General features: G+C 44.2%; 1 protein-coding gene across 1 annotated transcript; it reads left to right on the forward strand.

The window, feature by feature from the left end:
• The first annotated feature begins 51 nt into the window (after positions 1-51).
• On the forward strand, positions 52-22000 carry KNL1 (kinetochore scaffold 1). Its single transcript, XM_082058264.1, has 26 exons — positions 52-172; positions 2303-2372; positions 2788-2827; positions 3047-3106; positions 3553-3614; positions 4123-4172; positions 4633-4672; positions 5752-5789; positions 6130-6182; positions 7008-12149; positions 12894-13047; positions 13273-13340; positions 13451-13549; positions 14486-14601; positions 14891-14981; positions 15878-15994; positions 16634-16721; positions 17148-17216; positions 17707-17746; positions 17843-17944; positions 18383-18483; positions 18762-18830; positions 18976-19085; positions 19669-19787; positions 20583-20705; positions 20811-22000. The coding sequence occupies exons 2-26, from the start codon at positions 2338-2340 to the stop codon at positions 20914-20916; spliced, it is 7092 nt and encodes a 2363-aa protein (XP_081914390.1). The 5' UTR covers positions 52-172; positions 2303-2337; the 3' UTR covers positions 20917-22000.
• The last annotated feature ends 257 nt before the right edge of the window (positions 22001-22257 follow it).

The raw sequence follows: 22257 nt of genomic DNA on the forward strand, positions 1-22257 counted from the left end.
CGTCACGACGGCGATTTGGCGCGAAGCGCAAGCGCGCCGGGCGGCGGTTGGATTTGAATAGCGAAGCGGCGGCGGCTCAGCCCGAGGTGACCGGGGCGACGGCGGAGACGGGGAGCAGCGAGGGGGCCCCGCCGGGGAGGAGCGGAGAGGGCCCCGCCCGGAGCAGCAGGAGGTGAGAGCGGCCGTGGCCGCGTCCCGGCGGGGAGAAGGCGAGAAGAGGCCGGACCGGGGAGCGCGGGAGCGCCTGAGGCGACGGCGGTTACCGTGTCCGTGGGGCGGATCCCGCGGGTTAACGGCCGAGGAGGGGAGGCAGAGGGCGGGAGGAGAGGGAGAAGGAGAGGGAGAGGCCTCCCCGTCCGGGAGCGGGTTGAGCGGCGTCGGGCCCGGGCCTGAGGAGATTCCACCGGGGGGCCGGGCCGGGATCGAAACGTGAGGGGAATCGCCTGATAAACCCAGCTGTGAATGCAGCTGGATCAACGTAATTAACGTTTTTAACGTAATTAACGTTTGGGAAAACACGGATAGAAGCCGTAACGAGGCGTAATTCAGCCTTTGGAGGCTGTTCGGCCGGTCCTGTCAGACAAACGCGGCGGGACACGAAACAGGCTTGTCAGGAAACCAGATACATCGGTTTTTGTTCTTGGAGAGAGCGAGAGTGAGGAGACTTGGAGATCTGTACGATCGCTAGTTGTAAAAAAACGTGTGGAATTATTAGTTGTGTCCACAGTGTGGAACGGGGAGGTATTTAATTATCAAATATAGGAATAAAAAGTGACGCTTTTTCATAAACAGAATAACAGCGCGTCTCCACTCACCACCGCATGCGTGTGGGTCCAAGACATGTCAATAGTTGCAAGGAGTGACTGCTGCGCGGGCTGAGCTCGGGCTCAGTGCCCTCCGGCAGCAGGCTGGGCTGCCTGGCCCTGCAGGAGCGCTGGCTGTGAGCAAACTGGGGCGCTGAAAAGGTTGTTCCTTTTCCTCCCCCCGTAACACAAACTCTGCTCTGCCTTGTGAGCAATATCCCGATCATGTGCAATAGCGCTTTATGTGCTTTAGCGTTTTGCTAATCTTCTTCCTACATAAGGCTTAGTTTTGGCTCGGAAAATCAGAGTCAGTTTGTGGTTTAAATGGCTGGCAGGGAGGTAAGTGGCTTGGTGGACAAGAGAGAGCGGTGGGTGCTGGTTATCGGGGGGAATTATTGTGTATGAGCTCCTGATGGGAGCGTTTAACCAAGACGGGGCCGAGCTCTGCTCAGTTGTCTCTAGTGAAGGGAAAAGAAGCGATGGGCACAAATTGAAATACAAGAAATTCCATTTAAACGTAAGGGAAGATGGAACATTGTCTGGAGAGGCTGTGGGGTTTCTACCTTTGCAGATAGAGAGGAACCTGCCGTGGGCTGGACTGTGACCTGCAGACCCAGAGCCTGGGACTGAAACGCGAATGCTGAGCGGTTCTGTGTGATCTCTCCGTTTGTAACTGTAAAACTTGATTGTGAATGTAACAAATCCCTCAGTTCTTGCTTAGGCCAGGGTTTCTCCTACAGCGTTGCTTGCTGAGGTTTAGCAAGGGGACAATAAGCGACACAATAAATGCTGTCAGATTGCTTATAGCTCTCCTGTACGTGTACTTGGTGTAGTTATCAATAGAGGGATGTATGTAGATAAAGATCATCATTGAAGTCTAGGAAATCTCACCAAAAATTACACGTATTGATCTCGTAGTGTTGGTTCTGGTGGTACATTTTTTGATGGTCTTTGTCAGGAGACGGAAGTTTTGAGGAATATTAACTTGGTATTCAAGGCCCCAGGTTTTGTTGCGGTTTACAAGAAACATTGGGCAATATTAACTCTGTGTGAGCACTGGTGTCCCTCTATGTGGGTTAATTCATTTTATCCCGTTATGCAGCTTTTGGTAAGTATGTTTTCCTGTGCTAGTGGGAGTTACTTGCATTGATGGAAGATACTCTCGGGGTGGGGGGAGAAGTAGTGACAGAAGAATTGTCCTGTGTGGCAGAGCAAACTAGCAAACTTTGTGTTGTGTAAGCTTTGGTCACATTTATCTCCAGCAGTTACCAGTTACTTAAATAAAAGGCTGCCTAAGCAGTGAGGCTTGAACTGTCAGCACAGCTGTTTTATAAGAAGATATGTAACAGGAAAAAGGGGCTTGAGAGGCCTGTCACACTTCAGCGCGTTCCTGTGACTAGGGAAAGATGGAGAGAAAAATTACAGTGTCCAAGGCCAGCATCTAGCTGTTGCTGTATGCAACTGTCTTACCGATGTTCATTAATATTTTTGGATTTCAGGACTGTATTTTATAGGAGAAGCACATCCTTCAGAAATGGACAATATCTATGCAGACCCGAACATGGAAAAGTAAGTTGAAAACTTCTAAGAATTTTATTGTGGTATAAATGTGGTTGTTTAGAGCCACAGGTTTTCTTAACCCCTGTGTGCTCTTGAGCATCTCTTGAATGCCATGTATTTTCCATTGTGAATAGGAACAGGCAGTTTCTTTGCCCGAGTGTAGGGAAGCGCTGAGGAAACCTCAGCAGTGGGTTGTCTGGAGACTCACTGACCATGGGGCCTGGATGCCAGCCTGCTCCATTTGCCAAAGCTTACTTTGGGAACTAGTGCTAGAATGAATGATCTGTTCCAAGCAAGTTTGTTTATTTCATTTCACACTTGTAAAAATAATGGAGAAATCAATTCATTAACCTTAAAAACCTGGCAGTAATACGTCTTGGTTCAAGTTTCTTCCTGAATACCTGTTTCCTTTTTCTCCCTCCAGTGACAATACAGAGCACATCAGACGGAAGCGACTGTCCTCTGTGAGTAACTTAAGGCATTTCTCAAAATGAAACCGTGTGAGTGAAGGAAGGAAAGGGAAGCTCTAAAGAGGAACATTCCAAAACATTCCAAAAGCAAATGAAGAGCCTGTTAGATGGATCTGATTGACTGGGGCACGGTGAAATTAGAAATTCTCTCCAGCCAAGTAATCAGTTCTTGTAGTTGGGGCTGATCTTCTCAACTATTATATTTTCTTTTAGATTTTAAAGGCTCCGCGAAATCCTCTTGACGATCTGGGAAACGGGAATGAATTGACGCAGGTAGGTCTATGAAGTCCTTTCTTGCCGATGCTCTTAACATCTTCAGTTTGCTGCTCAACTTGTCACTGATTAAACTGCGTCACTAGAATAATGCAGGTATAAAAACTCTTGTAATAACTGCTTAGGATGATAATGTTTGGAGAACTAGATATTATGAGAAACCCATCGACTTTTTCTTGTACTTCTATTTTACATCAGAGTATTTCTTCTATCAAGAAAAGAATAAAGAGAGATTAATAGGCATAGCTTGCTGCTGTAGTCCATTTGACTTGAACTTTGATCCACTAGTGTACAAACTGGTATTGTCTGTAAGATGGGTTTATATCTGAAAAAAAGAAACAGCCTGCCAATTTACTTAGAGTAAAAGCTAAAAAAATAAACATTCTAGTCCATAAATATAGGCAGAGCATATTTCATGTGCAAAGTGTTGTGTTCTTTATTGTCAGGATATCAATATAGAAAAACGTAAGAAAAACTCTCGCCGTGTCAGCTTTGCGAACACCATAAAGTAAGTTTCATGTGGAGGATGCAGATCTGCATCCTTTATTTCAGCATAAAATGTGGGCTGTGGGTAATAATGTGTTTGCCTGTGCGGCTGCTGTTTGTGTACGTTTGGGAGTGTTCGGTGAAGGCAAATGGGTGACTTGTTCCGTTGAGTTGATTTTGAGCCCTAGGAGAGCCATTATCCAATTTCTCTTCCTAGCCAGAAAAACAAAACAAAAGTGGTTCAGTGAATCCAATATAGGTAGGAATTTATGTTTACCTATAAATGTTTTAGTGATTTTCATCTTAAGTATGATAAGAGTGTCTTCCTTCTGGAAAACATGGTTGGGTTCCGTAAGCTTCTGGCTTTTGATACCTCATTTCAGAACATACCGTGTGGAAAAGGTTGACATTAGGGCTGATTTTTTCCCACTGTATTTATTTGTTTGCTTCAAAACGGATAGTCTTGTTTTTCTCAAAAGCTGAGTTGTTTTGTTGTGTGGTTTTGTTTTGTGTGTTTGATTTTCCCCTAGCTGCAGAGTCTTCCAGCGAGATGTCAAGAATAACACATCAGAAAGCACAGGTAAAGCTCCTTTCTCCTGGTAGGATTCACAGACTATTTGCAATGAGATTTCAGCCCGAATTTAGGGTGACGGGCCTGTCAGTCATAGGTAAGGGACAATGTGCTCAGCTGTTCATTGTGGACTGGCTGAAAACCCTTTTAGTTTCTGGTACTGTGGACCTTGTAGCTCAGAAAAGGAACTATTTTCTTAGACAAAATGCACCTAGGATAAAATCTGCCCTGGGGATTTAGATCAAAAGGCTGAGCAGAATGTCGTATTTGCTCTGTCAAAGGTTACCTGTGAGGAATCTGAAAAGCTAATGCATTTTCAGGTACTTCACTTCTCTGGGGTTTTACCACAATAAGAAGGCACATGAAGAGCAAGGACTTCAGAACAGTCTTTTCTGTGCAGTTTACTCTTGTCTCTGAATAGTCTGATCATGCTTCTCACAGTGTAACATAATTTCCTTACTATTTTTAGAGCATGAAGCAGATACGGGGAATGATGTCCAGCTTAATCAGTAAGTTTGAAAAATATTGCCATGATTATAGAGTTCTGTCCTACAAATAGATTTCTTCACATAACACGGAACCATCAAAATATTCCTCCTCAAAGACATTCAGCATACTTATTTGTTTAGATAGAAAATTGCTCAGTGCTTTTGATTGATGAAAGAAGGGACAGAGCAAAAAGAGTGTGTTGGTCACTCACAAAAAGCTGGTGGTTTCTGAAAAATTGAATAACTACAGCTTGAAACTGCTTCCTTCCAAAGCGGATTGCTCAGGAGAGACCCCAGATCCCATGGCTGATAGACACAGCCTTCCATATTTATTGCTGGAAGTTTTTCCCTCAGAGGTAGATAAAGTCTTAGTCTGGCCTCAAAGTTCTTGTTTAGATAAAACATGATGGTGAGATTTTTAAAATTTAAACAACCTGGTAAGTAAAGTAACAGGTTTAGACAGTTCCTGCGTGTGCAGGGGCATTTCCTACATTTAAAATGTGTGGGGAGGAAACAGCTTGTGTACAACTGCAGTTAACCCAGGCTTTTAAACGCATCAATCCAATATAGCAAGATGTGCGTGTGTGCACATATATATAAATAAAGATCAGTACTCTAGCTGAGGCTTCTTGGTCTGGAAAGAGCAATAAATAAAAGAGTGGAGAGCAGAGGCACAAGAAGTTAGACAGAAAACCAGCCAAGCTGGTCCTTGCATCTGGCTGTTAGTTTTATAGCAGGATGATTTCAGGCTTTGGGAGCACTGCTACAGTTCCCCAAAGGAGCGGGAGTAACTGAAACTGCAAGTTCTAAGTTAAAAAGAAATCATTAATCTCTTATCTTTTTTTGACTTGTCACTGTGGAAATATACGTGCCGTGTGTGTGTTGACCGGTGGTTTGTGGCATGCGGGGATGAGAGGATCTCGGGAAAGTAAGATTGCAGCTCAGATTAGCGTATATTGAAGGCACATGCGCAGTGTCTGGTGTCCCTGCCCAGTCCCGTGTGAGCCGCGCGACACAAGTCTGTGCCTTTTCAGCACACTGCTGCTGCCTTCTGTTCCAAAATCTTGTAACAAACTCCTTACCTAAACCATCTTTTGTAGAACTGAAGAACCTGAAGCTGTTCCCTGTGAGATCACTGGTGAGTTTGGAAGTAGATTTAATAACAAAATGACTGTCTACTCTAAACTACTGGTTCTGCTTGGATAATTTCAACATTCCTACAACAGTCTCCCTGCCTGAGACAGTTACTGCATGAAGGGGCTTTGGCCCACAAAGCTGTTACAAGCATCACAAAGCAGGAGTGTGAGTAGCACTTGCACGTGCTGAAAGGAGTACGGAAAATATTTTTCAGGGTATATTTGGTTTTAATTGTACGTCCTCAGTGGAATTTGTAAAACGAGTGCTTAGATCTCCAGCTCAGTGGATCAAATAATAAGAAAATAGTACGACAAATGTTGTATTTCCCTTTCTTCTGCCAGGGATGGACACTTTGCTTCACGCCCCCATCCAGGCGTTGGCGCAGCACACAGAGGTACGTGAAGGCTTTTATTTTTTCTGGTGCTGAAAATGTCATTGTTCAAAAGATATTAAAACCATGTGTTAACTCTTGTTAGTGAACATTCAAAACAAACCAGTTAAAATCTAGTGTGGATAAGATTGTACTGCGAGGCTCTAAAGGGCAGGTGGAACCTGTCTCTCGTTCTGGGTGATGTATTTAGTTGTGCTTCTAGTACATTTTATTGCTTGCATATATAGAATAGCATCTGTAATTTGAAGTAAACATGAAGCCTAATCTATATCCATTATATTTGATGAAAGACAGTATTATATCTTGTTAGTGGCCAATTTTTTCGCACAGCTTTAAAACTGTAAGTCCTCTCACTTGAAGAGACTAAAATCTCCCTCGTCAGTGGTGGAAAAGCGTTTTACAGCATGCGGTGTGTGCTGCTGCTCCGGGGCTCGCGCAGGATCAGCGCTCTGGGGGGAAGCGGAAACCACTGCACAGAAATAGAAAATACTGATCCATAAGAGTCTGTAATTATTCCATCCTCACCAAAATATGTCTAGAGATGAAGTCTTTGCCCAACAATAAAATTGAGGACACATTCTTTAAAAAAGTAGCCATTGAAATATGATATGCCCCAATAATTAAGTGGTCATCCTTTTCTTGCATGTATTATTGCTTATCTAGAAGGACTGAACTCAATCCTTTCTGTTTTTTCCCAAAAGAGGATGTAAAGCTATAGCTGTATCCTTAGGACTGCATTAGTTGACTTTAGTTTCAAATAGAATAAAGCATCATATAATTTGTTTTAAGTGTCAGTAACTGTAATTTCTCCCTGTTTTTATTTTTTAGTGGCATGATGTGGACAATGGGATTCAAAGGACAAATCGGTTTGACACCACGCTCATCTTTTCAGATGAAAACGAAATGGACATGACAGCTAGTCACACTGCAGTGATTGCGCGGAACCAGAGAAACAGCCACGCTGACGACACCGAGAAAATAGATATCACGTCATTTCTGGCTGGGTTAAACTCTAACAATGACAAGGCAGAAACAAGCAAGGAATTCAAGTTTTTTTCTGACCCTTCGGACCGTCCGTGCCTATCTTTGGAGCAGAAGGAAGATGCTACCGCTGCAAGAAAAATAAATTTCAATGAATTTTTGATGAGCTTGAACTCAAACAAAAAGGCACCCAGTCCTGCTGAGCAACCTGAACAAGAAAATGTGGGGTTTGTCCCTTCACAAGTCTCGGAAGACGTGGCACGATCAGCAGTGGAATTTGTGTATTCCCGTGAGCCAGCAGACAGCTGCAACGTCACACAAATCTTCCGAGGGCAGGACGGTGGGATGGAAATGACCGGCTGCCAGACGCCCGCTGCCAGAGCCGGCGCTGGGGAAGCTCCGCCGCTCTGTGCGGGTGTCACCGAGGCTTTGGCGGCTGCCGCGAGGGACGGGACAGACACTCACCCTGTGAAAATGTCTTTGCCCTTCTCCAGCAGCGCGAATCAAAGTCCAAACGTCAAAAAGGATTTCCCAGCCACACAGTCAGATAATTCTGTATTAAAGAGAGCATCTAATCAGCACTTAATTGTTCAGCAGGACACTCAACTTTGTACAGAAAAAAAAACAGTCAATGTTGAAGACAGGCGAGATCCTCCAGTGCTGCGAACTGTCAAACAGGAGGCCAGAACCATTTCTGCCATCCCAGGATCCATTTATTCTGAGACTGTCTTCCGAGCTGATAGAACTGTTGTTTTTTCTACATGTGATGAGATGGAAATCACTGGGAATTACACAGGTGTAATCTATAGTGACAGCACCAAAGAACTGAACAGTTCCTGCCATAAAGCCTTTGAGAAGCCAGTTAATACAAGCTCTTCACAAGCAGAAACCAGACGTCCCGCACATGGTGACAGGGATGTAACAAGGAGTCTGCCATCTTTAGATAATCGAGCCTCCGTGTCCTATAAAAACACTGCACTTGAACTGGCTTTGGGCTCAGACGAACGAATCGAAAGAGTGTCCCAGGATCCCAGGACCGCTTCGGTGAACGCTGGGTTTGATTCACGTACAAATTCAATGTCTACTGATGTTTCCAAGGGTGGAGTTCAGCACCGACCGGCAAACTCTCAGCGTGTTTCTCTGCCGGGTGAGAAGACAGTGATATTCTCAGAAGATATGGACTTGACTAAAGCCTGGCTTGTCAAGGACAATGGGAAGAATGCAGAAAACGAATCTGCTGGAATGTTCACCTCTGTCACCTGCAAACCTCATTTCCTTGGTGACAGATCTACTTGTCCCACTTCAAATGAACAGGAAGAAATGGAAGTAACGAAATGCCATGCTGTTGTCATCGATGATCAAAGCAACAGGATGACTGCAGAAGCAAAACAAGTGCATTGTCAAATAATTTCAAGAAAGAACCAGAACAAAAATATCAGCGAAAGTGCAAATTCTTTAGATATGGACAAGGAGAATCTTGAGGTGACCAGTATTGGTGGGAATGTTAAAAGAAACCAGGCTATAGAAATGACTACTACAGATCTTGAGAGGATAATGGTTGATAAGAAGCTTGGAAAAACAAGCTCTCAGGCAAGTGGTCCCAGTTCCTGTGCAAAGATCGTGTGTTCATTACCAGAGCAAAAGAGAAGAGTCCCTGAGAATAGTGTCACCAACACCAGTGCAGTCGTGTCTTTGCAAAGTCAAAAAGTTGTTGTGTCTCAGCCTTTGGGAAAGAGCCTTCTAAATGCTTCTGTTTCCTGCACAAATGACAAAACGTGTGGATTTTCAGATGATGAAAACATGGACATAACCAAAACTCATCCTGCTGCCCTTGATGTTGCTCCTATTCATATAGTACAAGAATGCGAGAATAATCATAATCAAAATAATGTGATATCCGAGCAGCTGCAACACCAGACCTTGCTGTTTGCCTGTAGTTCTGGGGCAGACATCACAGGTCAGACCACAGCAATGGAACGTGGGGATTTGAAAACAAGCACAAATAAGCAAGCTGTTACTCCTTTGGCTCCAAGAGGTTCATTCATTTCCAGCAGTGAGCCTGCTCCCTCTGGAACGAGAGGAAACGAACCACCTGGAACAGTATTAGGAATAAATGCAGATTGCCCAATCCCAGCCAGGCAAGAGAAAACCCATCCTATGAAGGCAGCAACCAAAGGATTGGCAACTCGGGTAGGTTCTGAGGGAGATTTTAGAAATCCTCCCCCGGCTGCTGGCCTGCGCCCAGCGGGGAACAAAGAGCTGCTCATGGCCAGGACGGCTGAGCCACACAGGGGAAGGGCCCAGTTGCCTTCGTTTTTGGAAAAGTCCGTTGTGTTTCCCTCTGGTGAAAACATGGACTTGACTGGAAACTGTGCGGTAATGGCTCCTGATCTCAACACCAACCCTGTCTTATCAGAAAGAAACGCAGTACCTAGATACCTTGTTGAAGAGGAAAATAAAACAATGTCCTTAAAAAAAGGGGTCACGATGACAATAAATCCTCAGGAGCAGTCTGATGTGTACTCCTTGGTATCTGGCAAGAAAATGTTAACCATGACTGGTTTAAAACAGGTGCATTTTGCAGGTGAGCAAACTACCATATTTTCAGAAGACGCTGATATGGACATCACCAGGAGTCATCAGGTTTCAGCAGGCAACAAAATAATTTTGCAGCGTAAAAGTTTGACTGATGAAATATCCTTAGTGTCTGGAGATAAAACTTGTGTTTTTACCTGCAATAATGACATGGAAATAAGTAGACTCGATACTATTGCAACTGATAAATCTACAGAAAGGGCTGCATCTCAAGGGATGCTTAACGTGGCTAAAAGGCCAGCAAGGAAAAGCTTGAAGGGAGCAACCGGGGAAAAGACTGTTGTATTTTCGCTGAGTGATGATAATAACGACATGGAGATCACAGCGAGCCACACGGCCGCAATAGGCCATGAAATTGTCTCGCAAAATGAGGGAGGGTGTCATCCCGCATCCTCAGCACATCCTGCTCAGACTCTTCTGTTCACGAGCAGCCAGGCTGACATGGACATCACCAGGTCTTGCTCTGCTGATAAAATTACCATAAAAGTTGTATGTGATGCTAAACCAGACTCTGGTAAGGAGGTTGGAGAGCAAGCGCCTTCAAATAGTGAAGTTACTGTGTTTGCTGTGGATGACATGGAAATCACTAAAGCCCACAACGTAGCTTTGGAAGAAAATCCTCTGCGAAGTCGGCAGCTCAGCCAGGTTGCTCCTGTCGCTACCTCGGGGACCTTCACGCCGTACCAGGCTGATGTGGACACGACTGAGGCTCGCCCTGTTGAGAGAGTCTTACGTGAGGACAGATTAAACCTGGCTCAGCAGGTGGGGCAGGAGGCTGCTTCAGAGAGCAAAACCATCCTTTTTGCTTTGGCTGAGGATATGGACATCACGAAAACTCACACAGCTCTAGTACGTGGTAAAGTGGGTGGACAGGATGGAGGTCCTGCTGATAAAACCATTGTGTTTCCCCATAACCAAGATGATATGGAAATAACTGCATCTCATACCGCTGCTGTTAATGACGGATTTGAGAACCAAGACGTGCCACACACAAGCACTCAGCAACCAGACCTGCATAGAGCCTCGTCTTCTTGTAGAGATGAAGTCGATTCCTTGCATATGAAAGACCTGAATGGTGAATATCAGACAAAATCCCAGGATAAGCCCAGCGTTCCCTCTCCTGCTTTGTCAGCCGCAGCATTTCCTAGCAGGAAAGGAGCTGTTGAAGTCCCCAGCGGCACACCACCAGATCCCGTTTGTTCGGTCTCCTGTGCAGGAGAGACTGTGGCTGTGCCGGCACCACAGGATGTCCCCCTGCCCACAGATGACACGGTCCCTGGGAGCGGGCAGCAGCGTCTCGCACCTCCAGAAGACCCCAAATCACAGCGAGTGCCCCTCCAGCTTCCTAGTTCCGGGCCTGTGGGTTGCAGTGAGGAAAGTGGGGATGTGGTATCCTGTGTTTCACCCCCCGTCCAGCAACCAGGTTCTCCAGCTGCATGTAGTACTCAGAGAAACCAAGTACTGAAAGTTGATTCAGCTGGACAGGAAGGTTTAGGTCCAGATTTAGGCTTGGCTACAACAAACCTCGTTCCGGTTTCTAACACGGAATCAAAGGAAAATGAGGGGCTGTCAGCTGAAGGGGAGACACCTCCAAAAGACTTTCAAATAAACTCTGAACAAAATGAGCAACTTCTGGTCAGTGACAGTCTGGGAGATCAAATAGATCCCACTCTTGCACCGAAACGATCAGGTATTTTCAATATTTGTTCAAAACTGGAAAATATCAGAAGGAAATCCGCAGTTCTCTCTGTTTCTGAAACTGCTTGTTCTGACCAGCTGCCCAGATCATCAGCTCAGCCAGAGGATGCCTTGAGCTTGGGAAAAAATACTGGAAATGATCCAAATAATTCATTTCCTACCAAAGAGCAGGAGGACGCATGCCTTGAATCTGGAGCTGCTCCCGTAGGTGCGAATTTAGGCATGGCACTTAAGGATAAATACCAAGGACTAAGTGTCCCTCTAGGTATCTTCCACCCTAAATTACCAAACAGAAGAAATCCTTCTGTTTCTAGTGTTCGAGACGTAAACGCAAAACCTTCAGACAAAGGAGAAGCACCAGTTTCAGAAATAAGTGAAAACACTGGTGAAATCCCAGGTAACCAGAAGTCTAGCAGGCAGATTTGCAGCCCTTCCCAGTTCATCGCAGAGGAACTTCTTCCTGTCTTCCCAGAAGAAATGGATTCAAACGAATCTGTGAGCTCTGAATTTGTGGAAAATGCTTACACTGAGATAAGCAAAAACCAAAACTCCCACAACGAGAAGAATCAAATTGAAGAGTCAAAAACTTGCAAGAACACAAAAAGAGCTGTGGAACGAGATGAGGAGGATGTTCAAAGTCCAAAGAAGCTCAGGAGGGATGAAACCTTGGCTGGTGAGGCCTCCCGAGACTTGCAGGTGAGCCCGTCACCTCGGTAAGACACAGCCCACACCAACAAGCGCTTTGGAGTAAATGTGGGGGTGTCAGCGGATCTGTGGGGAGCTTTCCTTGTTTCTCTTCATCAGCAGTCTGCCCTCCTTTTGCTGTGTTGTCCTTGTACTTTTCATTATTGCTAGAATAGGAGAATTAGCTTGACGTGTGTGACTTTGCTGAGCCATGCAAAACAGACAGAATAAGGCATGTGCCAATTTTAAACCACTCCACAGTATCCTTTTAATCCTTTCTCAACTAGATACTCTTAGTCCACCGAACCAAACTATTTGCTACTTGTTGCTTAGGCACAATGATAGAGTAAGGCCTAAGGCGATTATTTAAAATCCAGACATGGATGTTTAGTTTAAATTCGTTTTTGTATAGACAGTACAAACTGCAGCTGAATCAAGAAAATCTGTGCAAGTATGAGGCATTAATCTGAACTTAAAAATAAGTTTGTATGTCATCAGTAGAAATGTCCTGGTTCCAAAAGCCAGCAGAGAGGGCTGTGGTGGCTGCTGGTTCAGAAATGAATGAAGGATTTTACAGCTTTACTTCCTACATGTTGTCACAGGAAATGGCTTCACAGGCCTTGTGCTGGTTAGGTATAAAATGTGCCAATTCTAACAATGAAACAGCTCTGAATGGCAAGAAACAGCTACAATAAACTACTTAACTTATTCTTGTACTGTTTCACATAACTCTTTTCTTTATCTTGCTGATGTTAGGTGACTTTTGGCGCTGTGTCTCAAAGCCGGGTAGATGAAGTTGATGAAGGTGCCGACCCTGCCAAGATGTCGGTGAAGAGCCCCGAGTGCACTCAGGCCAGCAGCAGCAGCAGCAGCTCTCTGGACTGGGCCAGGGCTGACGCAGAACTCACAAGTAAGCCTGGCTTAGTGTTGGGGGGGCTCAGGCCTCGCTTTACCTGGAAAGGTCTGTCTGCCCCCTGGGAACTGCTTGGAGTCTTGTTCTCAGATTTATTCCTTTTCAGTATGGTACACGTGGCTTTTTTATTTTTATAGAGCTAATGAGCTCAGGTTCGTATTTCCGTAAGAATATTATTAACCCCAGCAATATCCCTTTTTAATTGTTTTCTCTTTCGGCCAGGTCAGCGAAGCAGCCAGATGGAGCCTCAGCTCCTCACTGACAGCATCTGTGAGGATACCCTGTGGGAGGTATGGGAACAGCTTCTTGTCCTAACAGGAAAATCTTGTGTGTGCGTATGCAAGAAAGCGTTCTTGCTTGAAAAATGTACTTATCTGTATGTTTCTCCTCATCTTTACAGAAATTTCAGAATGGTGATATCACAGTTAGGGAGTTTTTTACGCTTGTTCAAGTCCACGTTCCGATTCAGAAGCCCCGGCACAGCCATCTTCCTGCCACCGTGAGTGTCTGGCCTTTGCTACGCGCAATATCACTGACCTGGAATGATATTCCCTTGTCTTTTTTTTTACTATTATTTTTATCATCTAACTGGTCTGTATTAAGGGCCTTTACGTGAGCTGAGCCAGCAGTCAGTTCGGCTGTGCCATGTGCGTTACACACGACGTGCTTCCTCTTGTCTCTTTGCCCTGAACCTCTGATAAGTCTGATGATTTTTTTTCCTCCTTGGTACTGAAAAATAGAATAAATTTAAATCTCCTCACAGAATACCATGTATTCAAGATTATCTGTTGTTGGATAAATACACTCATTCTTGCTTTTTAAACTAGTTTTATGGATGATAAGTTTGAAAGTAAGAAAAGAAGCTCCATCTAACCTTTCTATTTTATTGTCTTACTGTGTCCATGAGCCACTGCAATTGGAATCCTGAAATGCTGCTCTGCACTCCTGCTCCCTGTGCTACTCTTCTTCATATGTCCCTCACCATGACATTACTGCTCTTTATTTCTTCCCCTCGAGTCTGTTCTGCCTGAACCCCCTTTCCGTATCCTCATCCCAAAAGGTGTCTGCTGAATCCTTGCAGATGTGGGAACTTTTTATTTCTCTTGCAGACAAGTGCCACTCTTTGGTAGTAACTCGGTGCTGAACAAGGTGAAACCATGTACGCATGTTTTTCAAACACTCATCTAAAAAGAAGTTAACCTCTTTCAATCTGTTCTGTTTGAGCTCTAGTGATGAGGGTATGTCCCAAAGGGCAGTCCCGGCTCAGCAGTCATTTCAGTATGTCAGGCTGCCTCCATTATTGCTTTTTTGTTCTGTTCTGCAAAAATAAAGCTTCTGGCCTTTTGCTGGTTTCTGTACACGAATGGATTGCAAGTCCCTGCTTCTGAAAAAAATAGGCATTTTTTTCTTCACAATTTCCCCTTGTTTTCCCCAGTGCGCAGTCCTTGCCCCACCGACCGCAGCAGATCTCCTGTACAGCCAGTACGTCTATCGCCCCAAGCTGCGCATTTATGAAGAAGACTGCCAGGCCCTGTTGCAGATGATAGATGAGTAAGTGTGGTTTTCAGGCACAGACTATATTGGTAATTTTATTTCTCAGCTCTGGCTGCATGCAGAGCGGCCTGAAGAAAATTAATGCATCACATATGGGAAAAATAACAAATGATAGTTAACGTACTTTATGCTGGCAGCCTGTTTATGGCATATTTAGAGGGTATAGGGCGAGCTCTTGGGGAGGAGTTGTGGTTATGGAGATAATTAAAGTTTGATTTATGTGCGTCTTTATGTGCTTGGTGCAACTGCAACAAGACTTTCCTTCCACTTTTTCCCCGTGTTTCAGGTTAAAACCGTGTGTAGATGTCCAGGATCAGCTCCTGGTGAACGTGAACAAGAGTTTGTGGGAAGTAATGAGAACCTGCTCGGATGAGGAGGTAATGCTGCGTGCAGAGAGAACGCTGGTTGTTATCTAACAAAGAAGTAAGGTTAGTCAATGTATTCCAATAAAATAAAAACCAGAATGGTCACAGAATAACTTGGCAGGTAGGTGATACGAGGCAAAATATTTTCTCAATGAAGACTGCTATGAGAGAAGAATGCAAGCATATGTGCCCTTTAAAATAATTAAAGTGAATATGTTGCTATACAACTGAAAAACTTGATAATTCAGGTTAGTTGAGGGCAGAAAAGAGAAACTTGAGAGGGGCCTAAGCAAACGGTGCAAGCTTGGGAGGAAAAAATGACCCACAGAGACTCTGCCGCTTTATTGGTGGAGCAGAATTGTCCATTAACTTAAATGCTTATTTAGTTCAGAAAGAGATGCGATGTTGCAAGACGTACAATGAGAAAAATATGTCATTGCGCAAAAATAAAGCTGCATATGCGATTTGGAGTGTAAACGTGGTGTCACATGCCAAAACAATAGATGAAGCCAGAGGGTATTTAAAGGAGAACATTAATGATAGCAGGCACAAAAAGCACACCAAAGACATTTATATTTAAAAACAGAAGCATCATAAAAGTATCCCAACAAGAACTGACAAGGGAGATTGAGATTCTATTTTCCATGGCTTTAATGCCAAGAATAAAGATTTACTCAATGAAAAGCAAGAGTCAAAATTTCTAAAAGCCAGTATTTTTTCATAGCTCATTAGACTGATAGGGGTATCAGTGCAGCTAGGTTATTAACCAGATTTGGGAAGAATTACACTTAGGAACAATGAAAGCACCTGGAACCCTTATCTAGGAGTAACAAATGTGAAAGCTTATTAATCGAATTTCTACACACAGCAATTAGAATGAGACCACCTGTGTTTTCCATTCATTGCAGCTGAAGAGCTTTGGGGCAGAACTGAACAAAATGAAATCCTGTTTCACCAAGGAGAGTAAGATCTTGGCGCACAAGGAGAAGGCGACGCTGTACAGCAAACTGCTGCAGAGCGCACAGGTAACGCGCTGCCAGGCCGCGCAGCTGGGCCCGAAACAAAGGGGCTTCCCCACGTTTTGTCTGCCTGACTGCCACGTGGAGGAGCCTCATCCTTGTGTGCAGCCGTGCATGCCCTTGAAAGGCTCCTCTCAGTAAACGTGCTTCCCTTTGATTTATAGGCAAATGTAAAACATTGGGACAGTGACTTCATTGCACTGTAGGAACCTTCTGTTGAAGGGTTTGGCAATTGAAGTAACAGAGTGAAAAATGGGAGTATTAAAGGAGATGCCATCAGAAGTTAGCTCATTATACTGCACTAATGTCAGTAACTAGCAAGGAAATGCAAAAGTAACACATTGTGATAGATAGCAGAAACATGCATGTGTAGAAAGCTCCAGCAATTTATTTACTTACACGCCTTATCTCCTCCCCTCATAAGAAAAGTTATCAGGTACCTTGTTAAGTACCGAGCACCTTCCTACACGCGGCTACTGCCTTCGAGTTCACCCGTCTGCCTCTTCCTTCTAATGAAAGATTATTTCAGCTGCTTTCATGAGTTTCTCAGCAAGCAAAGATCCATTTGTTGGTCCCAGAACTCAATTCAGCTTTTTAAAACATGTCATAGACTTGTGTGAGCAGAGTCTCATTCTCCCACCTCAGGACCAATACGGCGAGCTGCAGTCCAGAGCGGAGCGCATGGATGGATTGATCCAGGAGGCGCAGAGCTGTCTCCTTGCTCTGGGGACAGGTATGGTTTTCCACACCACAGACGGATATGCCGATTTCTCTCTTTTTCTGCAAAGCTGCTGTTTAAAATAGTCAGTTCAGGATTCTCTGTGTGGTGTTTTATTGGAATGTTACAGTCCTTTGTGCAGCCAGCACTTGGCATTGCTGCGTAACCATGCTCTGTGTATTCTCCCTTCTTTCTTCCAACTCATTTTTCTTTCAGTGCCTTAAGTAAAAATCAAATTATATGGTAGGAGCTTTGAAACAATGCAATGAAACTTTTCCTTGTTACTTTTTCAGGGGTTTGGTAGATACCCTTCTGGCATTTTGTCCATTTTTCTTAGTTAGCTTTGAAATACTAAGATTTATAGAATCCACAGACAAATAAAATGAAATCTGAGCGTTGAATCTGGGAGTTCTGCAGAGACCTGATACTTGTTTCCCATAGATTCAGACCGGGAAGAACAGGAAACAGACTGCAGTGACGAAATGCCGCAAGTGAAAAACCTGGAGGAAGGTAATAGCACTTTGGGGTTGATTTGTTTGTTTGTGAGGTTTTTTGTTTGCTTTTTGTTTGCTTGGGTTTTTGTTTTGTTTTTTGAGGGTTTTTTTTGGTGTTTGTTGTTGGTTTTAATTCTGGAGAGGTTGATACTCAAGGCCCACCCTGATATATTAATTCTGATATGGACGCAAGCACCAGTGCTTTCTTTTCTGCACTGGATACAGCTGATTACAGAGATGTTTAAGTATGAAAAAGGCAGTTTTTCCCCTGGAAAACATGGCATTTAGAACTTGGTACAGTGTGATGCGAAGAGTGTGTGCTGGCTATCATATTCAGCATTTTAGTTGTTCAATAATTACTAACCTTTGACTGCATATCTGAAGCCAGGTAGGAGTAACAGCCATCAGGTTGAGACTTTTCGTGTTGTTAAGAACAGTGACTGCACAGCAAGTTAGGCCTGGCTTTGCTGCCCTTTCCTCTCACAGCTTTTTTCCTTTTCTCTTAGAATTGGAAAGCCTCAAAGCTGAAGAAGAGGAACTTCAAAGGTAAGATGGCAAAGGGGTTCTAAAGACCTTAACTAACATGTGCACATCCAGCTTTTTTGGTGGGTTTTAACCCAAGTGGTTGGTTTATCTTTGCAGAGAACTGGCAGAGCTGGAGACTGAGAACGAGCAAATGCTTGTGCAGATGAACCAGCTCCAGGAACAAGAAAAAAGCTTCCGGGAGCTCCTGGAGAAATACGAGTAAGGAAAAGACCTTCGGGTTTTATTTTGATCAGCTAGTTCTGGGCTTCATATTTGTGTATAAATGGGTTTGGTTCCCGTTGGTATTTGATCTGGGCAATCTGTGGGTGCCCATCTCGCAGCCTGGGATAAGCCACAAAGCCTCGCTGCACTTCCACGCGTGATGCGCTGGTTTTCTATTAACAGCTTTGCAGTGACGCTCTGCGTTCAGTCTTTCTAGATCCAATCTCCTCCGACTCCAAAACAAACACTTATGTAAAAAAATAGCATTCTGCTTGCGTTCCCAACCCACTCTTACCTTCTGTTGGAAAGTGGAAATGTTGTTGCTGTATTATGTGGTAATAGCTGCAAGTGCACTCAACACTGATCTTTATCCTTCAAATAATGGTGTGTGTTGGTTGGAACTGTGGGTGACGGTGTTTTTTCATCTCCTTTTAGCTTCACCGAGTGGGAGATCACTGAATGGAGCGAACAGCAGGCGGTCTTCAGTTTTCTTTATGATTCTATTGAACTCACGGTTGTGTTCGGACCCCCCATAGGTGAGTCGCAAAACTGGTAGGTTTCTGGTTTACGAATTTGAAAGGTTAAATAGTTACACAATAGAAATCTAAAGTTTGTATATTTGGGAAGATCTGCTAAAAGGAAATAGAAACCATACTACAGCAGGAGCACGGAAGCTCAGAGAGGATATATTTATTAGTGCTTTCTGTGAAAGTTCAGAAAAGTACGTGATGAATGATTGTTCCTGAAGAGAAAGGGCTATTACTCCAGATCAAAGTGTGGAAATAACAATTGCTTGGGTTTTTTTCCTCCTCAGATGGTGATGTTTTCGGTGAAGATCCTTCCAGAAGGATAGTCAGCCTGACCTTTGAGTCTCTCCTGGATGGTAAGATTTTTTGAGTAGCTTGACAGTAGCTGCCCTGGTAATCTGTTCTTGGGAAGACATCTGGAAATTCGTGGTTTGTCTGCTGATGCATTACTGTGTGACTTTTACAAGATTTCTGGCAACGTGGTTTTCTTTTGTGTTACAGAGGAAAGAGCTCCACCCTCCTCGTGCTTAGTGCAAAGGCTCATCTTCCAGTTTATCGAGAGTCAGGGCTGCTGGCAGGAGAAGTGTCCCACGCTGCGCTGCCTGCCCCAGGTGAGGTTCCAGGAGAGCCGTAAGACTCTGAACGGACATTGAATCCTTTCTGTCACAGAGAAATAGGGCTGATACTGAGAGAAAAGCATCTGAATGACTGCTTCACCAGTGCAAATCAAAATCCGCCCCGTGAATACTCTGCGAGAGGAATTACCTGTCCCTGAAGGCAAAAGTCCTAAGAGCTCTGGTTTCTTCCTAGTTTGCTGCATTAATGTCACCTGCCTTAGTGATTTCTTTAAATCCCTTTCTTTTTTTTACTAGTAGAAATTAAAGAATTGAGCTGAATGCCATTCTGCTTCCTAAAGAATTAATGGTTTAAATCGCCAAGCCAAATTTACTGTTCCTGCATGTGTCTGCACCCCTGTTGGCAAAGCTGGAAGGAGAAACTTAGGGCAAATATATACATATGCATATACAAATGTATACATGTTGTTTTGCTTGTACAACTTCATCTTCACATCTGAGCTGAGGCGGCAGTTAAACTACATTTTTTAAAACACTTCCTAGGACAAACTGCATTTTCAAGTGTCTCGTAGTCACAGCCCCAGTGCCAATGCGATGGCTTTTCTGATTGCCCACGTAGGTCCTTCGTGATGTCTCCTTGGTGGTGAGTCACTGCAAGATCTTGGGAGAGGAGATCGAGTTTCTGCAGAGATGGGGTGGCAAGTTTAACCTTCTGCAGACAGACATCAACGACACCGAGTGAGTAACACACCAGTCCTTCCCAGAGTGTCTCTAGATAATCAGGAACAAAACACTGACATCTTTTCAATTTGGTTTTCTTGAAATTGAGAGTTTATGCCACTATTTTTAACAACAATCTAATTTATTTTAATGCAATTGCACGATTATGTCCAAGTGCATGGAAATGAAGCTGTTCTTGGGTTCAGCCGCTGCCTGCCTGTCACATAAGCTCTCCTTCCGTGTTGCTTTCCTGGTTGCCTTCACCCTTGCACTTAAAACTTCAGGCCAGAGTGTAGCAACACAAAGGAAACGGCCAAGAGTTTCCCTGCAGCTTAGTGCTTTGTTTCTTTTCATCTTCTATTTGCTTCAGCCAAGCAGAATCACTCATTGAAGGACAAATGCACTCAAAATAAATCTTAGAGTTGTGGAAATGGAGGTAAATCCACCCTACTTAAAACTTCAGAAAGCTTTAGCTACCTAGGAATATTTTATGTTAACTAGAAAACTTATTTGTTATGATTAGCCTGTATTCTCCCATAGTTTTTGGAATGTTTTGTGAGTTGTGTATTAGCGTTCTCTGCAAGGACAGCGGGGGCTTTGTTCTCTGCTCAGGGTTAGAGCGCCGGTAGTTTTAGAGCGGGAAGGTCCTTTCAACCCGATTTATGAAGTTACTGTGAGCCTGCGCTGGAGCTCTCTAGAAGTTATTGATCCTCTTGCATCAATTACAACATTTTCATTTCTGGAACATAATTCATAGTGGTAATTCTACATTCTAATATGTTGTATTGATCTTTGTGTTTATTTCGCATACAGAGTGAAGCTTCTGTTCTCCGCTTCCGCAGCCTTTGCCAAGTTTGAGTTGACCCTGTCTCTATCTGCCAGCTACCCATTGGCCTCCCTGCCCTTCACTGTCCGAAAACAGATTGGGAATATTGGGTGAGTTGAACAGAAAGAACTGCTCCGTACCACTTGGGTTTAAAGCTGGGGATGGGCAGTTAAATGTTCTGTGTCCCCTCAACGTGATCATTTTGTCTTTCCCAGGGAGGAGGAGATCTCTGCTGTTCTCTGCAGCGTGCCCAGCGGGTACCACTATCTGCGGAGAATAGTCAGCTTCATTCATCAGAACTTGCTGCAGGCTCCCTCGTGATGCAGGGCTGAAGAAGTCAGGCTGGACATCCTTGGATCTCAGCCTTGTAAGAATTGCGGCTGTTCCCCACTAGAGCAGGAGTGCTGTGAACCACTCAGCCCTGCAGCCATCTTCTTCAGAACTGCTTGATACCCAGGGTGTTTGGTGTGGGCCACAAGTTCTTAGAAGGGCAGATGTCTCTAAAGAGGAGAAAGACTAATTCCTTATGTATTTATAAAGCAAACTTGCCTTTATCTTCTTTCAGGCACTGGTGCTCTTGGTCTCCTTGTCCAGTCTTTCCTAGTACGGATATTCTTCTGAGGTAGCACGTTAATTTTGTTCTGGGTTGATTTACAGAGCTCTTGTATAAAACAATGACGAGTATTTTCTAAATTAACGTGACTGGAACTGACTTTCGCTGTCATTACTTACCCTACTGTGTAGCATTTTAACATCTCACATCACGTCTGACTTTTATCAGTTTCCTGGAACCCCTCCCAAAACACAGCGACTCTACTCCTGCCTCTGATGAACCAGGGAACCTGTCATAATTGACCAGGGAAGCTGGTGTCATTAACCGGGTGGCCGAAGCCAGAAATCCTTTTGTTGTGAAGATGAAAGATCCCCGTGCTTGGCAACAGAGTTTGGGGTGTAAGAGGTTGAGAGCCACCAGGCTCCCCGGGAGATTCTCCAGCGGGACCTTTGTTCAGATATTCTGTGTCTTTGTCCCGTACAATCCGTCTCTTGGTTCTGGTGCCTTGTCTGGGTTTGTAATGCAGTAGAATTTATTGAGGAGGCTGAGCTACTTAAATGGAGACGGGCTGTGCGGCGTGGTTGGCGCGGCCTCGCTTGGGTGCATTATCTGGTGTACATTGTGTGGGTTCAGCTGTTGGAACCGGTCCAGCCCCGGCCCTGTTTGTGGTACAAGTGCCCACCGCTGCTCCGCTGTCCATCCGTAGGCAGACGCAAATTTCTGTGTCTCTGTAAAATATGTTGAGTTTTTTAAATGTTGTCATGTGTTTATAGTTTGTTTTTTGTCTTTTTACAAGTTTTTCCTTCGATTTGGAAGGTCAAAGTTCATTAAACATTTTGATTATTGTTCTTCCTCCTTCTTATCGGCTGCTCTATTCAAACTCGTGGCTGGGAATTTCCCTGCTGCTATTGAAATGGCTTTGTTAGCCTGCCGGGAGAACTTTTCCTAATATGAAGTTGTTTGGTTTTCCTGCCTTTCCTAGTGTTAGCTTTCCATGGCCTGCATTTTGCAGATTTTTTTCTGTTTATTGCAAAAATAGTGGCAAAGCTGCAAATGAGCTGGGTATTATACCTGGAATAACTTGTACATTTCCTAAGATGGTTACGTGA

This window comes from Streptopelia decaocto, assembly GCF_964273445.1.
Source record: "Streptopelia decaocto genome assembly, chromosome: 7".
Taxonomy (NCBI): domain Eukaryota; kingdom Metazoa; phylum Chordata; class Aves; order Columbiformes; family Columbidae; genus Streptopelia; species Streptopelia decaocto.